This window comes from Megascapheus bottae, chromosome 6 (genome assembly GCF_031878675.1).
Source record: "Megascapheus bottae isolate mThoBot1 chromosome 6, mThoBot2.hap1, whole genome shotgun sequence".
NCBI lineage: Eukaryota > Metazoa > Chordata > Mammalia > Rodentia > Geomyidae > Megascapheus > Megascapheus bottae.
The window spans coordinates 33200707-33218956 of record NC_143514.1 but is presented as its reverse complement, the minus strand read 5'-3'; the positions used below and the strand labels follow the sequence as shown (position 1 = coordinate 33218956).

The 18250-nt window shown below is 38.9% G+C and overlaps 2 protein-coding genes and 3 non-coding genes across 7 annotated transcripts in view; all 5 read left to right on the top strand.

The window, feature by feature from the left end:
• Positions 1–8796: 8796 nt before the first annotated feature.
• Positions 8797–8875, top strand: LOC150061631 (small nucleolar RNA SNORD45). The gene has a single exon (XR_016536053.1). It is a non-coding gene; the product is annotated as a small nucleolar RNA SNORD45 (small nucleolar RNA).
• A 102-nt stretch (positions 8876–8977) lies between these two features.
• Positions 8978–13076, top strand: Rabggtb (Rab geranylgeranyltransferase subunit beta). The gene is made up of 8 exons (XM_090334596.1): positions 8978–9113; positions 9666–9863; positions 10227–10332; positions 11073–11125; positions 11219–11329; positions 11725–11850; positions 12212–12361; positions 12625–13076. The coding sequence occupies exons 2-8, from the start codon at positions 9675–9677 to the stop codon at positions 12763–12765; spliced, it is 876 nt and encodes a 291-aa protein (XP_090190722.1). The 5' UTR covers positions 8978–9113; positions 9666–9674; the 3' UTR covers positions 12766–13076.
• On the top strand, positions 9331–9408 carry LOC150061630 (small nucleolar RNA SNORD45). Its single transcript, XR_016536051.1, has one exon. It is a non-coding gene; the product is annotated as a small nucleolar RNA SNORD45 (small nucleolar RNA).
• On the top strand, positions 9918–9988 carry LOC150061629 (small nucleolar RNA SNORD45). Its single transcript, XR_016536052.1, has one exon. It is a non-coding gene; the product is annotated as a small nucleolar RNA SNORD45 (small nucleolar RNA).
• A 1083-nt stretch (positions 13077–14159) lies between the features above and the next one.
• Msh4 (mutS homolog 4) overlaps positions 14160–18250 on the top strand; it is a 64243-nt gene continuing 60152 nt past the window's right edge. For 2 of the 3 annotated variants that reach the window (XM_090334594.1, XM_090334592.1), the window contains exons 1-2: positions 14160–14409; positions 15737–15919. In XM_090334594.1, coding sequence (XP_090190720.1) covers positions 14187–14409; positions 15737–15919 — 406 coding nt within the window. In that variant the 5' untranslated portion in view covers positions 14160–14186. Of the gene's footprint in view, positions 14410–14546; positions 15046–15736; positions 15920–18250 lie in introns of those variants that run through there. The other variant, XM_090334595.1, reaches the window with a different exon arrangement.

The window sequence follows — 18250 nt, the reverse complement described above, 5'->3', positions numbered from 1 at the left end:
AAGTGGTAGAGCTCTAGCCTTGAGAAAGTCCAAGGACAGTGCTCAGGCCCTGAGCTCAAGCCCAGGACTGGCAAAAAAAAAAAAAGAAAATATATTAGACTGTTCAGTGCTGGTGGCTCATGTATGAAATCCTGTCTACTCAGCAGGCTAAGATCTAAAAAACATAGTTTGAAGCCAGCTGGGGGAAGAAAGTTCATAAGACTTTTTTCTCAAATTAACTAACAGAAAGCTGGAAGTGGAGCCATAGTTCAAGTGGCTCAGAGTTAGCCTTGAGCTAAAAAGCTCAGCTAGTGCCCAGACCCTAAATTCAAGCTTCAGTGCGAGCACAAAACAATAAAAATATGTTAAACTAAATGGGGATGTTTCTTGCACTATTTCTGAGTCTTCATTTCTTCCATATCAATTATTCTTTGTTGATTCTATCAAGAGTGTGACTCAGTCTCACAGCATTTCCCTTGTTTCAGAGGCCAGTTTTGAACCCTGGTTCTCAGGCTACCCATACTCCATTCAACATAACTATAAGCTCAACTATCCCCATGACCCACAGTCAAGATTAACAATAAACCAGCATGACTCACAGAACTTAGGAAAACACTTTACCTATGTTTACCTGTTTATATCTTACAAAGGATCTGGAGCATAGCTTTAATTTTTTAAATAGCATTTGGCAATGGTGCTATGTACGTATAAACCTCACATCTGGAGGCTGAGGAAGGAAGATCTTCGGTTGAAGGCTAGCATATGTACATAGAGCGTGTTTCCAAAAATTAAAGACAGCTGGGTGTTGGTGGCTTATACCTACAATTGTAGCTACTCGGGAGACTGAAATCTGAAGGTTGTGGCGCAAAATTAGCCCAGGCAGTAAAGTGAATGAGGCTCTTCTAATTGCCAAACAAAAAAAAAAAAAAGCTACAAGTGGAGCTGTGGCTCAAGTGGTAGGGCACTAACCTTGAGCAAAAAGCCCAGGGACAGCATTCAGGCCCTGAATTCAAGTCCCATGACTGTCATTAAAAATAATTGTTAAGAAGACCAAAGCTAAGTACAAATTAAAAATTACTATTATGACTGGTCGAATAGCTTAATGGTAGAGTATATGTTTGTGGCTCTGGGCTGTGGGCTACTTTTTGTAGTAGTATCTCTATATGGCAGAAAAGAGCTCACAGCTGGTTCTCTATAACCTGAGCTCTTCCTTAAATCCAGTATTTGCTGGATAATTTGTGATGGAATCCAGTAGACTTTTCTGCCAAGACTGACTTTGAACCACATCTCCAGGTCGCAGTCTTCTGAGTAGCTGGGATTACATGCATGCAAAACTGCTTTACTTAAAAGTTAATTTTTAAAACTTTCTGCAAAGAAACTGTTAAAAGATAGAAATACTTATGTCTATGAATCCCTCAGAATAGAGACCCTTGAGATGAGAGATTAATGAACATATCAGTTTATACTGTTTAGAAATAGGAAAGCATTTCACAGATATTGAGCTCAAGATTTTCCTCATTTATGAAGATAGACACATTGTGAGTTGTCAATTTATCAGTTATGCCACAGGTCAAATATAAACTTATCAAAAGTCTAGTTAGCTCGGTAGAGCACTTGCTCAGCAAAGGTGAGGCCCAGAGTTTGATCCTGAGCACTGTAAAACAAACAAAATCTTGAAATAAACATCAGAGTTCAAGTCTTTTTTAAATATTTTTATTGTAATTAATAAAAGGGTTACATGATATTTGCCAGATAGAAGGTGCATTAATTCACCTACATTGATACCCTTTCACATATCTTGGTCCCCATTACCCTCCCCCCTAGAGTTCAAGTCTTAAAACCTTGTTCTTCCCAGTGGGGAAAACATTTTCAATGTATGAAGACATACAAATAGGCAGACGCAAAGTGCTAGTGGCTCACATCTGTAACTCTAGCTACTCAGGAAGCTGAGATCTGAGGAACTCAATTCAAAGCCAGTCTAGGCAGGAAAGTCTGTGAGATTCTTATCTACCAAGAAACCAGAAGTGGAACTGTGGCTCAAAGTAGTAAAGTGCTAGCCTTGAATGAAAAAGCTCAGGAACAGTGTCTAGGCCCTAACTTCAAGCCCCACGACTGAGGCACAGTGGAGTACCACCTGAAACAAAACAAAACAGCACATTTTAAAAAATTTAATGCATTAAGAAGGAAAACAATTTCCAGCAACCAGTTTAAACTTTAGATACCTGGAAATAACTAAACTTGAATGTTCAGTTTTGTTTTGTTTGTACCCATTCTGTGGCTTGAACACAATGTACCTTGCTCAGCTTCTATGCTTATAGCTGAGGCTTCATCACTTGAGACTCATCTTCAGCCCCACATTTAGCTATTTAACTGGAGATGTAGTCCTGTGGGTTTTTCTACTCAGGCTGACCTCAAAAGATAACCCTTTGGATCTCAGCCTACTGAGTAGCTAGAATGGCAAATATAAGCTCAGCAATGCCAGGCTTCAAAGGGTTGTTTGTTTGTTTGTTTTTTGGGGGGGAGGGATAGAGGGAGATTGGTGGTGCTAGAGTTTAAATTTAGGGATTTACTTTTGCTAAGCAAGTGGTCTATGGTTTGTGCATGCCTCCAAACTCTTATTAAGTAGAGGTTGCAAAAGGGTTACAATTCTAGAAGTTAGGTCCCTCATTCATTTGACTCTTATTTTTGACATAGGATCTCACTATTTCCTTAGGCAGGCCTAGACCTCTGTCTCTTATTTATGCTTCAGTAGCTGGACTGTCACCACAATGAGCTTTTTCTGTTGCAATGGGTTCTCATCAACATTTTACTTGAGCTTGCTTGGAAATGTGATTCTACCAATTTCAGCCTCTCATATAGCTGAAATGATAGCTGCGCACCACTGCCCCCAGCTATTGACTGAGATGGGAGTCTTCAGAACTTTCTGCCTAGCTGACACTGTACTGCTGCAACCCTCCTGTTAGTTCCCAGAGTAAGTAATTTTATAGGCCTGAACCACTGGTGCACAGCCCCAGAGTATTCTCAACCATTAAAGTAGTTTTCTATACCAAAATTTATCTAGGTGAGGGGTTCTTTTGTGCGCGCGCTCATGTGTGTGTGTGTGTGTGTGTGTGTGTGTGTGTGTGTGTGTGTGTGTGTGTGTGTGGAAGGGGGATATTTTGCTGGTGGGGGAGTGGGTGCAGGTTAACTTATCCTAGAGCTTGAATTTAAGGCCTGGGGGCTGCCCCTGGACCCTTTTCTCAAGGTTAGCACTCTACCTCCTGAGCCACAGCTCAACTTTATGCTTTATGGAGATGAGAGTATCAACTGGCTTTGAACTGTGATTCTCAAATTTTAGCCCCTTGAGTAATTAGAACTAAAGGTGTGAGCCATCTGTATGTGGCTAAAGTTTCTTTTTTTTTTAATAACCTTAGAATTCTATTCTTATACTTGCACCATACCTGGATACACAATTCCTTTTATTACTCTAAGACTTTAGACAAAATTTGACTTGCTTATAAGGAATTAAAAAATGAAAGGGCAAAAGAATCACAAAATATATAGCAATGTTTTTTTTTAATGTACTAAGTAGGGATCAAATCCTTCTTACACATTAGGCAAATGCTACTACTAAACTATATCCCCAGACTGAAAATAGAGAATTTTAGCACTGAGATGTGGCACAAAGTGCTAAGTTTAAAATTCCAATTCTGCTAGGGAAAAAGCAGAAGCAGAATTTTAAAAAAGAAATATGAGGCACTTAATATGCATATTTGACTCATCTCCAATTAACCAGCCTCAGAACAGGCACACACAAAAAATGTGGTATGGTAATACTTTCCCATGAAATGCTATTCCATGACATAGTAAAAATATTAAAGCATTAGAGACAGACTAGTGAATGTTAATGGAGCTATGTGGATAGTTCTAGTAAGTCATAATGTGAGTTTTGACCAAAATTGTAAGTAATGAGAAACTGTTCAGATTTCAAACAAAAACCTGTGAGGAGCAAGGATTCGGGCTAAGTGTCACAGAGCCCATCTTTTCTTTCCTTTTTCTTCTTTTCCCCCTCTTTTCTTGCTCTTGCTCCTTTCTCTTTCTAAGTCAGGCTGTCCCTTTATGGCTCATGGTGGCCTCAAACCTAACAGCCCCCTGAATACTTGGATTACAGATAGATACTACTACTGTGCTGGGCTAGAGAAACTTTTCATTTACAATAAAGCCTTAGGCTGGCGAGGTGGCTCACGCCTGTAATCCTTGCTACTCAGGAGGCTGAGATCTGAGGATTAAGGTTAATGCCAGTCACAAAAGGACCTGAGACTCTTTATCTCCAATTAATCTAAAAAAAAATACGATTGGCTCAAGGGTAGGGTGGTAGCCTTGAGCTAAAGAGCTCAGGGACAGGGGCCAGGCCGAGTACAAGCCCCATGACCCACAAAAACAACAACAACAAAAAAAAACAAAGCATTAGAAGAAAATTTAAACTATAGTAAGTAAGGACCCAGTTACACAGAACATTAAATGTAATATGTTATAGACTCCAACATCACAGAATGATCAGACACAGTATAAAGTAACTCAGAGTAAACATGAACTTAAGTCTAGGAGGAAGAGGCAGATGAGATAAGAGATTTGATGGAACAAGTTATCGATTCAGAAGCATTGGACCCATAAATGGGTATGTTCAATTGTAACCTTCTTTTACAATCATTTGTAGTTTAGAAAGTAAAACAATATTCAAGAAGTGTTTAAAGTAGTACTGTGAGGGGGGAGGGTAATGGGTACCAAGACATGTGAAAGGGTATTAATGTATGTGAATTAATGCACCTTCTATCTGGCAAATATCATGTAACCCTTTTATTAATTACAATAAATATATATATATAAAAGAAAAAAAAGTAGTACTGTGAAAAGTAAAAAAATAGAAAATAATAATAAAAAATGAAAGCAGCCAGAAATTATATAGGTATAAACGGAATTGAAAAATAATCATATTGGCCCTTTAAAAATGACAAATACAAAAAAAAAAGAAAAATACAGTAATAGGAATGAAAACATCATTGAACTGGTTAGACAGCAGGAAAGAACCCAGGTAGAAGTCAGATTAGGTCATAGGGACATTTGGGTAAGGAAATCCATGCTAGATTCATGGTGTCCTGCAATACAGTCTGGAAATGTGAAGGGAGACACAGGACAGCCAGCTCACTTAGCTCTGTAGCATCTCCTGGAGGAGTCTATCACCACTTAGGGAAGAAAATCATTTACATAGTCACTACTGGGCTCACAGAAATCCAAGTAGCATCAATGGATTATTTTTCAAGCATTGAAGTCAGTGACAGTCTAAAGTTGTGAACTCACTTTTTTTTTTTTAAAGAATCTGTCTTTATAGGAGGGTGGGAGGGAGTGTACAGAATTTGAGGGAAAAAGGTTGGAAAAGTTGAGCAGTGGAGCTCACAGGACACTGAGGTAAGTGAATTATATAACTCCTGGGTGGAAACAGGAGGGAGGGACTGGGAGAAAGTGAGGGAACAGAAGACACTGTATAAAGAGAAATGTACTCATTACCTGACTCATGTAATTATAATCCCACTGTACATCATCTTAATAAAGTAAATAATAATGACAATAATGAAGATTCAAGTAGAGGGACAAGAAATAGGAGAAAGAATTACAGGGCAGTGGAACTTGATATTGGAACATTTCACACTGAATTCTAAATGCAGAAATCTTGCTACTTCATGTTTTTGCATGCCATTTTCAATCCACCAGTAAATTCTATGGATATTACCTTCAAAATTAAAAAGAAAAAAAAACATTTTAAAAAAGAATCAAGAAGGATTGTGAGACTCAAAGGATTTGGAGTTTGTAAGGCTTTCTATCATGCTCTCAGAACACTGGGAGTTTCCTGGAAAGGTCTAGCCATACAGGCTTTTCCTCAGTGTGGGTTAATTCCACCCTAAACTGACAGATAGCTTGGGGATAGAATAAGGTTTATGCAAAGTGTAAGCTGTTTACTGTGTATCTCTAGTTCCGAAAAAGAGAAAGTCATCTACCACACGTATACAAAATATTGTCATGTTGATGCATGCATGTATCTCACTATGTCTACACATTCCCGTATACAAAAAAAAAAAAAAAGAAAAAGAAAAACAATAAAAAAAAAAACCTTGGTGAATGGAAACTTGGAATCTGAAGGTGGTTGAAGGCTACAGGTGCTCTGGCATTCCAAATGTCAATTCTACTGTCTGTGGTCTCCATTACTGCCTTGCAGGTAAAGGGATATAAGGTGGGTTGCAACAAAAGATGAAATATAGATAAATATTTTAGGATAAACACAAGAAATAGCCAACAACCATTAAAGAAACACTAATGGAAGAACAAAGGACTCCAAAAGGATACTGTAAGTTAAACTGTAAGGACAAATAGGTGTGTACAAAATATTCCCTAACTAGATGATCATGATAAAAGCAATTTAAGCTGAAACCATAAAACCATTAAGTGCACAAGTTAAGACAAGTTGACTGGAAATTCTTACACTGTGGGAAGAAGAGTTGCTCATAGTAGGATTTTAATTCAAGTTGTCTTCTCGCTTGGCTTTTTTTTTTTTTTTTAGCAGAATAGACCCTCCACCACTTGAGCTGTCTTCAATTCTGGCTTGTTTGTTAAGTGGAGGTAAGTCTAACAGTTTTGTCTGACAGGATTAGCTTTGAGGCTGGATTTCCAGATCTTTGTCTCCTGACATTATTGTATATTAGTTGTTTTCAAGTATACTGGATAAATTTTAAAGTAGTTCAAAATAATAGAATTACAATGTATATAACTTCTAAATCAGAGATGATTTAGAACAAGAACTTTTTTATTGTTAGAGCAAGGAAGTACTACTCAATAAAAAGCAGAGATGTGTAACACGTAGAAAGCAAAATATTAGACACAAAAACAAGTCATAACCACAGCTCATGAAAATAGATGGAAGTTAATGATTACAAGTAGACAAAAAACTCAGCAATTTTCTATTTGCAAGGTGTATGCTGAAATCTAAGGACACAGAAAGTTTCAAAGGGTTTGGTTTTGTTGTTGTCATTTATTGTTTTAAATCTCTCTTAAGGGTACTAAAAAGAAGTCTGGCAAAGTCACATTAATATCTAAGAAAGAAGACCTTTTAAGATTAGATGCATTATCTCATTATTTTAGATTAGATGCTAAATTTCACTACAATTATATAGCAAGTCTAAATTTGCATTCATTTAGTAAAGTAGTCCTAAACTACAAACGGGAAAACAAAATCAGAATTGCAGGGAGAAATACTGAACCCCTTTCATGCTAATTACAGGCTTGGATGAGGCCTAACCTACTGATATCCCACATTATGTGTGGGTACATCTGAAATTTATCTCCAAATCTAAAGTGGTGTGCAATGATTTAAAAAATAAAATACTTAAGTGTGAAAGGCAAGACGCATGAAAAAAAATCACTGTGATACTCTTAGGGAAAAGAAGTTTGTGAAATGCAATTTATAACTACTTCAGCTACGGTAGCAGCACTTTTTCTGGCAGGGGACACAGGGCCTACCCAGAATGGGAAAGCAAAGGAGGTATGAAACATTTAATTTTCATCCTTTTCTCCCCTCCTTGTTCGTCTTTCCAGAGCCAGTCCTGGGGCTGGAACTCAACCCTGAGTTCCACAGCTCCACTTTCGGCTTTTTTTTTGGGGGGGGGGGGTGGAGGGGTACTTAATTGGAGATAGGACTTTCCTGCCTAGGCTGGCTTTGAACCTCCATCCTCAGGGTCCAGAGAAGTTAAGACGGCTGGCGTGATCCACCCAGCTCAGGGCGACGTTTTCTTTCTTTCAAGATCGACTCAGCCCGGAGCACACCAGCAAATATTCTATTATGTGGCAGGCATCTCAGATTTTCCGAGTCCAAAGAGACAAAACCAGCTCTAAAAACTTCTTAAAACGGTTATCAGCAAACCTAGCACCGCTATGAGAGAGAAACGGCGCAGGCACGAAGGACGCCTATGAACCGCCGGGCGGGGTCCTAGGCGGTCGCCGGACCATCTTGTCCTTCAGGCAGGAGTATGGGCAGCCACGTCGGGGCGTGGAAGGGGGCCTTCAGGGGTGCTTCTGCGCAGGCGCGGCTCCTAGATCTCCCCTGACCCTTCACTGCTTCAGTCTTTTCGTTCTCAGCCATGGTGAGTGTGCATCTGTTGGGCGGCCTTCTCCTGGGTGTGGAGGAAAACGGTGGCGTGGAGCGGCCATCCTCGCCATATAGGACTGGCTACCAAATACTGGAGAATGGTTAGATCTAAGCGTGGGGCTTGAAGGTTTCCTGAGCTTAGAGTGAAGTATTGCTCAGCGTTTCGTGCAGACCTCGCGGGCACCATTGCTGCTCTAACTTTAGCTAGGCTTCCTCCTTCTGAGCGGGCCTCCGTCGTGTGTTACACACACGCGCGTGTGTGTATACGTCCACGTACATCGTTGTAACCTTGCGTGTCTTAACTGCTTCGTGCATAATCGCTGTAATTATAGGAAGTGGCCTAGAATTACCAGTGAGTGCCTCGAGTGTCAGTGTGGGGGACGGCGGGGATGGTTGCAACTACAGACTCCAATTAAAAGTTGACAATGGAGCTCGTGGGACTAATTGGTATTTGGAATATAGTTGGGGAGCTAGATTAGGAAACCTCGGTTTGTTTCAGCAAGTTTGCAAAGCTTTCGGTTAGCCCGACTTAATTAAAAAACATACTCTGCCCATGTCCTAATTTGGTAAGGTTTGATGTTCTGTGGTGTTTCTCCCTTAACTATATGACAGATGAGTAAAACAGAGCAAGATGGTAAATTTTGGGTCAGTGATGAGCCGGCATGTATTCTGAATCTAAAGTTGATTAATACTACTTTAGCTCTAGAATTACTCTGAGATCCAAAAATTACCTGTATCTTTACCAAGATACTTTCATTACCTTTTGGTAAGATGTTTGACGTTTTAATTTTAATGTATGCTAAGGGGCAGAATGTTAAAAGGTAACATTGGTGAAATGTTTTTGTTTTGAAAGGGCACACCACAGAAGGATGTTACTATCAAGTCGGATGCGCCAGACACACTGTTACTAGAGAAACACGCAGATTATATCGCGTCCTATGGATCAAAGAAAGATGATTATGTACGTATGACTTATTGAAAAACTTTGTAATTTTGCAGGTATAAAATAAACAGGATATCATAAGGTGGTATCCAACCATGCCATGACAAGGACTGAAAATGAGTCCATGTGATGTTGGTTCACATTCTATAAGGGAGATTGGAGATAAGCCAGAATCAACCAATGTACAACAAAGGGTTTTCAGGTTTCTGTTTATTGCTGGGGTAATAGCTTTTGAGGTCAATGATGTGTTGGCATGTATTATCTGAGTTCACTGATGTGTAATAACACAGCTCTAGAATTACACTGAGACCTTGAAAAGATGTTACCTTAGTAACTCACCTATTTGAGGCAGAAATAAAGGAACGCCCCAAACTAAAAGTGTTTGCCTCTGTGCTGTCCCATCGCTGCCAACTTGGTTCATCTACCAGACTTTTCCTTTTAAGTTAAACGTTAGGTTTGTCTTCATGAACATAGTTTTATATGCCATTAGTTGATGAGTTTTGAGATTCTTTTGCTTATTCAGTTTGGCTTTATAAGTGGTCATAATTTCAAAAGAAATTCTTATTTTAGGAATACTGTATGTCCGAGTATTTAAGAATGAGTGGCATCTATTGGGGCCTGACAGTGATGGATCTCATGGGACAGCTTGACCGCATGAATAGAGAAGAAATACTGAATTTTATTAAGTCATGCCAGCATGAATGTGGTGGAATAAGTGCCAGCATTGGACATGATCCTCATCTTTTGTACACGCTTAGTGCTGTCCAGGTAAGGTTTTAAGTAGAAGTCTTAAAGTTTATTAATAGTTGAAGTTTCCCACAAGGTCAATGATGGTATGGCATGTATTAGCTGAATGTAAATTTTGATGTAAGTTTTAAAACTACTGAGACCTTGTAGGATGAACTCTAATCATTATGTAGCTTTGATAATGAGTTCCATTTTTATACTAGTGAAGGCCCGTGTGGTAGTATGTAAATTAGAATAAGTGGCTTTAAATGTGTCAGGTTTCTATATGAAATTGTGCTAAGGATTTTACTGAATAAATATATAATTACATATTTAAGGGACATTGGCAGTTTGGAGGATAGAGGATAATGGAGAGATCTTTATTGTGGTATATTTATCTTGCAGATTCTTACTTTGTATGATAGCATTAATGTTATTGACATTGATAAAGTGGTGGAGTATGTACAGAGTCTACAGAAAGAAGATGGCTCTTTCGCTGGAGATGTTTGGGGTAAGATCTGATATATTAGTTCATGCTATCCAAAAGCTCGGTATTAAATGTTGAGACCTTGGTAGTAACTAAGTTAAGTTTATCTTTTCAGATCCCACTAAAGCAGCTGGTCTGACTGGAGTTAATGGGCTGCTGGAGGTTCCAGCATGCCCTGTGTTAGTTACATAATCAGCATGCAGGAGCACTGGAACAGAGGGCAAGATAAGGTAGGTGAAAATTTTCCCCAATATTGGGTAGTTTTGAACAAGAAGGTGTGGATTTTTTTTGTTCTTTTTTAAAAGGAACGTAATGGGTAGGGAGAAAACAAAGTTTGACAAAATTCCTGTTTATTTGAGTGGAGGGCGGGAATGAATTTTTATATGATAAATGTAGATGGTCTTTGCTTCAGGAGTGAACAAAGTACAGACTAGAGAGACCAGCTGCTTCATGGGATGTGAAAAATCTACTTTGGTAAAATAGGGTAAGTTTATTTAAGTTATTAAAAGATGGCCATCCCTAACATTTTTCTTTGCACTTCTAGCTTATTTAACATTCTTAGAGATTCAAGGGAATATGGTTATATTTCCTTGAATGCTTAATATATATAATATATGCAATTAGCATTTCTTGCCCTTACCTTAATGTAAGTTTCAACAAGTGGAAATTCCATGCAGTTATACAGATTGTTTTGTAGTTTACTTTTAGACCGTGGCAGTTTGCTGTTACATCATAGTAACCTGTATGCCACTAATCTCTTTTAGGTGAAATCGATACAAGATTTTCCTTTTGTGCGGTGGCAACTTTGGCACTACTGGTAAGATTTGAATTGTACTGAAATTAGGCATTCAAACTGCACCCCATCCTAATTGACATAGACAATAGAGTTTAATAGACATTCTCTTTATAGGGGAAGCTCGATGCCATTAATGTGGAAAAAGCAATTGAATTTGTTTTGTCCTGTATGAACTTTGATGGTGGATTTGGTTGTCGACCAGGTTCTGAATCTCATGCTGGGCAGGTAATTATAAGTATAATCATACAGATTAAAAATTGTCAGTTTTGAGGAAATATTGATAACATTCAGTGTCTTAATAGCTAAAGTAGCATTCAAATTGAGAAATCGCATGTTGTATATGTAGCTGTTCCTTATACTGATGTCTCTGAGCTTAAGCAAATATAAGGAGTCTCCAAATCATTTAAGACAATTCTAATCTTTACTATCTTGAATAGAGTACATACTAGCATTAGCGTGTACCAGCGAATATTGTACATGTAAATAGTTGTGAAAATTACCCAGGATTTAAAACTTGTAAAAAAAAAAACGTAGAATACAAAATGGTGTTTTTCAGTTTGGGGGAATTTTTAGCTTTTGTTTTTCATGGAGTTCACTTACATGTGGTTTTGTAATTTTAGATCTATTGTTGCACAGGATTCCTGGCAATTACTAGTCAGTTACATCAAGTAAATTCTGACTTACTGGGTTGGTGGCTTTGTGAACGACAGTTACCCTCAGGTGGACTCAATGGAAGGCCAGAGAAGGTGATATTTCACAAACAGTTCTTCTGCAGCTTTTTTCTTTTATTGTTGGGGTAATGTATGGAGTGGTTACAGTTACATTCACCAGCTAGTAGGTGGACTTTTTTTTTTTTGGTGGGTCATGGGGCTTGAACTCTGCCTGGGCACCTTCTCCACCCTTGAGCCAAGCCACACTTGACATTTTCTAGAAGTTAATTGGATATGTCTTTAGTTCCCCTGACTGGGTTTTGAACCTTGATCCTCAGATCTCAGCCTCCTGAGTAGCTAGGATTACATGGCTGGCTTCAGGATTATTTTTAACTATTCCTCCACCCCAAGATAATAACAATAAGTGTGACAAATTCTTACGACTTTGCCCTTTCAGTTGCCTGATGTATGCTATTCCTGGTGGGTATTGGCTTCCTTAAAGATTATTGGAAGACTTCACTGGATTGATAGGGAGAAGCTTCGATGTTTCATCTTAGCATGTCAAGATGAAGAAACTGGAGGTTTTGCAGACAGGCCAGGAGATATGGCAAGTATATATATATTTTTACTTAAGTTCTTTGTTATTCAAATTATGCACTAATGTGAGACCTAGTTCCTTGGGGGAAGGAATTCTTTTCATGATTCTAGGTACTATACTTTTTGTAACTTTTTGAAATGTTTACATTTATAGAAATTCCACATTGTGTCTAGTAATGAAATTTTAATTAAGTGTTTACCATTCATGTCAGAACTGGGTGTGCTTTTATTTCTAAATTTTCGTTTTGTGATCTAAGCTGCGTTGTTTTGTAGGTGGATCCTTTCCACACGTTATTTGGAATTGCTGGATTGTCACTTTTGGGAGAAGAGCAGGTTAAACCTGTCAGTCCTGTCTTTTGCATGCCTGAAGAAGTGCTCCGCAGGGTGAATGTTCAGCTGGAACTAGTGAGCTAGACTGATTCCTCCAGTGGGAAAATGTGTAATACCGTTTTGCAATCTCAAAATTCCTCTTACTGAATGGAGAAGTGACTATTGATATTTAAGTATTGTTTTAATTTTAATAAATTATGTGACTATATGGATTATAAAAAAGGCTTGTATTGTATTTTCGTCTTTTCATCTTCTCATTTCTTTAGAATTCCTGTTTATTCTTTGTCTCTCTTGTAAACACTTTAAAAAACAATTTAAAATTTAGTTCTCTTGTCCATGTGCTCCTGTGGCAGTAGTGCTCATGTATTGTTTATGAACTTTCCACAAGTCAACTCCTAGAATTTTAGAAGCATCTTTACAGCAACTATATTATCAAAAAAGATTCTTGTTGCTATTTTACAACCATTGGAATTCAGTCATCCTCTGACCCTTTTGACTGTTTTGTAATACCAACATACCTTTCAGGCTGTTGAGTTCCTTCATGGTTGTTTGTACACTTGAAAGATATGTTCCTATTTAGTAGTGGACAATAAAAACATAGATAAACTTGCATTCATGTGTTCTCTGCTATTAATTTCTCTGGCCAACTTTTTTCAAGATTTGCCATCTTTATTAAACACATCACTTGACTGAGATGTGATGTAAACGAATCTGGCTTGAGTTGTCCAGCCTTTATTTTGTTTAGGTGCTAGTGTGCTAGTAGGTGCCAATGGTGACATAATTTAGGATCTGCCAGGAAAGTGGTAGTCTAAATCACTTATTTCTGGTTGCACCAGGTTAAGCTGCTAGGTCATAGTTTAAGCTGCCTCAGTCAATGGTTTATAGTATCCTTTCCCAGGAATATCTTAACAGCAGTGCTGTTTAATCCTATTAACTAGAACTTGGTATCTCCTGTAAATTGATACCCTGTGTTGCAATATCTGGGCAGTGTAACAGTGCTCCTGTTTAAAAGTATAGAGCATTCTGCTGTTTAAAGTCATAGTGCTGGAAATCTGGTCAATCCTGTGCATTTGGTCATGACTTCCATCCCCAAGGTAAAAAACTGGGTGTGTCGTGATCTATATTTTAAATATATTTTTAAATTCAGAATGAAAGGAAAAGTTGGCTGGGGATAATAGCTCAATGTGAGGTTTAAGTCTTGACCCCTTCAATGCTCAATTTCCCAGGGCAGTGAGTTGTGAGAATTACAGCCTCAGGGACTACAATTCCATGCCTTTCAATAGGAGATGCATGTTGTAGTTTAAAACGTGCAATGCCATAATACTATGTAGCCAGTTTCCTCCTAACGTAGGTGGGGCGAAGCAGTCTGCAGTGCGCCTGCGCGCCATGGTCACGTGGGGCCGCTGCGCCGTGCGTCCTTTTCTCCCGCCATCTTAACCAGTAGTCAGGCTCTGAAGCCTGTGGGCCTCGAAGAGCTCCAGAACTCTACCTAACAGCTCGGTGGGATGTTGAGACCCGAGATTTCGTCCACTTCCCTCTCCTCTCCGGCGGCCTCTCCCTTGCTGGGCGAGGCTGTCCCACGGGGTCCGCGTTACAATTTCGGGCTCCAGGAGATCCCTCAGAGCGGCCCCTCGGCCTGGGCCTCCAGCCCGCCTGGCACGTCCGGGGCGGCAGGCGACCGGAGCAGCAGCAGCAGCCACCACCCGCCCGGGGCCTGGCCCTCGAGAGGCAAGGAGGGCTTGTGGAGTTGTGGGGAAGCTCGTGGGTGGTGAGGGCCCCAGACAGGGGCCCCATTGTGACTGAATAGCGAGGCTTACAGGCGGGAGTCACAAGTGCCCAGCCTTCCACTACTTTCTCACATTGTTTCATGGGAAGACAGATGGTGCCTGGCTCAGTGCTGCTGAGATAGATAGCACGTTTGTGGATAAGCCTGCTGATAGAAGTGGCTAGCTGAGGGTCGGGCTCCTGAATACCCCAGGGTTAGATGAAGTTTTATGAAGCTGAATATTTATTCTAGATGAGTGTAGTTATTATTTTAAAAATAAAGTTCTTTAGGGTGAGTTCAACACGTGTAAAAGAAAGACAAAGGGCGCCAGGTATACTGGGTAACTTGTGTAGCCCCAGCTACTAGGGAAGCACAGATAGGATTCCTGGCAGAGGCCAGGCAAAAATCTTAAGACCCTTTTTGAAAATAAGCCAAAGGATTAAGGATGTAATTCAAATGATAGAAGTCTTGCCAGGACAAGTTCAGTCCCCCCTCCCCACTCCAAAAAAAAAAAAAAAGTTTAACTTTGAATTTATGCGTGAGAAATGAAGAGTTGAAATCTAAAAGAGAATGTGAAGAGATGAATATTGTAGTAGAAGGTATTTGTCAACTGAAATTTAATGAGAACTGGGTGTTGTTCGCTTAGGGTTGTGATCCTATCCACTCAGGAGGCTGAGATCGAAGGACTGAAGTTGGAAATGAGCCTGGGCAGAAAAAAATGTGAGATTATTACTTAACCAGTAAAAAGCCAGAAGTAAAGTTGTGGTTCACTGTGGTAAAGAGCCACCTTTGAGTGAAAAACCCAAACAAGAGTGCAGGCCTTGAGTTTTGTAGGGGTGGAGGAGGAAGGAGAGAAAAGAAGGAAAGGGAAAAAAGAGAAATTGCCCTGAGAGTGTTTATTTTTGGGGGGAGAGGAGGGACTTTTTTTTAGAGGTCCTTTTGTGCCTGGGCTGGGTTTGAACCTTGATCCTCAGATCTCAGCCTCTTGAGTAGCTAGGATTACATCCTGAGATTCTCTATTCACAGCACAAATTATCTACACTTCGTGTTTCAGTTTCTTCATTTCCTTTGAAACATGATTTTTTTTTAGCAAGAGTAATCTCAGCAAACTTGTAGGAGCATATTTTAGAAAACAAATAATATGCTTTAATAAAAAACATCAAATTATTAAATTTACCATAATCGGTTGCATTTGAAAATCATTGGAAGAACAATATTATGTGAAGTGAACATAATTCATAGGAATTGAATAATTCTCATCCTCAAAAATGCTTACATTTTCAAATTTAGGCTCATACTTGGGAAGCAAAAGATCCTATGCAGCCAGCACAGTTCCACCCAATTTTGCTTTTGGTACAAGTTCATCTTCTGCACGGGACACTAATTATCCACAAGTGATTAAAACTCCACTGACTGCTGGAAATCCTCAGAGATCAGGTTATAAAAGTTGGACACCACAAATAGGATACTCAGGTAAAAAGGAATGAAAGATTAACCTGAATGTTCTTTTGAAATTTTAAAGTTTTGTAAATTATGAATTAAGGTATTTAAGTTTACTTGGTGTTAGCGTTCACTGATATTGATGATTGAAAGATATATATATATACATATATAATCACATATATAATTATAATTTGGAAATAGATTAATAAAGCTCCACATATGTTTTTTTTAATCTCCACCAATTCCTGGAGCTTGAACTCTGGGCCTGGGATACTTTTGCAGAAGGCTAGCCCTCTATCACTTGGGCCACAGCTTTCCCGCTTTTTCTGTAGTTAATTGAAGGAACTTTCCTGCCCAGGTTGGCTTTAAATAGCTAGGATTACATGCATGAGTCACTGGTGCCCAGCTCAGATTTTTACTATTGTTTGTTGATAAGTGCAATATTACTTTAATCATGTGACAATAAAAGCATGAGAAAGAAAAGGATTGGGTTGTTTTATTTCTTATTTATTTTTTGTGTATGTGTGTTTAGGTTCTGGGGCTTGAACTCAGGGACTATGCATTGCTCTTGAATGTTGGTTTTTGCTCAAGGCTCTACCACTAGAGCCACAGCTTCACTTACAGAACATTGTGTGTGTGTGTGTGTGTGTGTGTGTGTGTGTGTGTGAAAAATTCCTGTTGCCCAATAGTACTTTAGTACTTTAAAAGTACAATGAAACTACTATTGGGTAATACAAGGTCAGTACAAATACTAACCATGGTGTTTCAATGACATACAGTATTCAATTCAGTAACATGTACAGGTTTAGGAGTAATAGGCTATCTTGTAGTCTAGGTGTACAATAGACTTTACCACGTAGGTTTGTAAATGTGTACTCTATACTGCTTGCACAATGATACATTCAATTAATGATACATTTTTCAGAATTTATCACCATTTAAATAACTTATGATTATTTAATTATATGATTAATATTAACTCCTCTCTGCTACTAAGGATAGAACTCAGAGCTTTTGTACATACTAGGAAAGTATGAGAGCTATGCTATCCTCCACTTTTTAAAAATTTTATTTTCTTGAACTGGGAGAGAGGCCTAGTGGTACAGTGCTTGCCTAGCATGCACGAAGACCCAGGTTTGATTTCTCGGTACCACATATATAGAAAAAGCTGGAAGTGGTGCTGTGGCTCAAGTGGTAGAGCTCTAGCCTTGAGAAAGCCCAAGGACATGCTCAGGCCCTGAGTTCAAACCCCAGGACTGGCAAAAAAAAATTATTTTCTTGTATTGAGACAAGGTCTCATTTATATTGCCTAGGCTGTCCTGAAACTCAAAATTCTGCCTCAACCTCCCAGTGCTAGTACTACAGAAATGCACCAACATACTTTCATGGCCAGCTACAAGTTTTCAGAAATTTTGTACATTATTTAAGGGTTTCTTTTTCGGTGCCTGTCCCAGGGCTTGACCCTTAAGTCCCGAGTGCTGACCTTGAATGAACTTCTTTGCTCAAGGCTAGCACTCTCATGCCACAGCCTCACTTCCAGATTATTTTGGTGCTTTTTGGATAGCAGAGTCACAGGGTTTTTACTGCGTGAATTGGTTTTCAATCAGTATCCTCAAATCTCAGTCACCTTAGTAACTAGTATTACAAGCATGAGCCACCAGTGCTTGGCTATAAGTTTTTTATTTTAAGCAGTTCTTTTTATACTATTACTAAATTATTTGATGATTTATACATGTTTATTTCTATATCTAGCTCTTGAACTCTGAGATCATTTATATATGTTTGTTGCAATATCATCCCACTCTCAGCTTTATAATTATTCTTGGTATCTAGCAGGACAATCCTCTTATCCGTACTTGCCAGAAAACATCTTCTCGTCTCATATTTCTCCTTCTTCTGCTAATTGTAACAGCATATACATTGAGAACGTCTTCCCATCTTCTCTTTGCTCTACTCTGTCTAGTGTCTGACCATTCTACTCTTTTATGAGATTGTACATATAAAGTCATAAAATATTTTTATTTTTGTACCTGACTTATCTACTCATCAATTGATGGACACTTAAACTGATTTTATTTCCTAGTTACTGAGATTACTGCACCAATAAATATGGCATTCTATCTTTTTCATATACTGATTTTATTTTCTTAGGAGACACCTTAACAAGATTACTGGATTGTATGATAGCTCTGTTTTTATTTTTTTGAGACACTTCCATAATAGCTCTGTTAATTCACATTTCTGCTAATAAGCATAAAATTCCTCTTTTGTTTATGTTTTGTTTGTTGCCAGTTATGAGGTTTGAACTCAGGGCCTGGGCACTGTCCCTGAGCTTCTTTGCTCAAGGCTGGCCCTACCACT

Coding starts and splice junctions, on each gene's coding strand:
- Rabggtb (XM_090334596.1), top strand. CDS start 9,675: ATGTCCGAGTATTTAAGAATGAGTGGCATCTATTGGGGCCTGACAGTG. Junction 9,864..10,226: donor ACACGCTTAGTGCTGTCCAG/GTAAGGTTTTAA, acceptor TTTATCTTGCAG/ATTCTTACTTTGTATGATAG. Junction 11,851..12,211: donor TCAATGGAAGGCCAGAGAAG/GTGATATTTCAC, acceptor TTGCCCTTTCAG/TTGCCTGATGTATGCTATTC.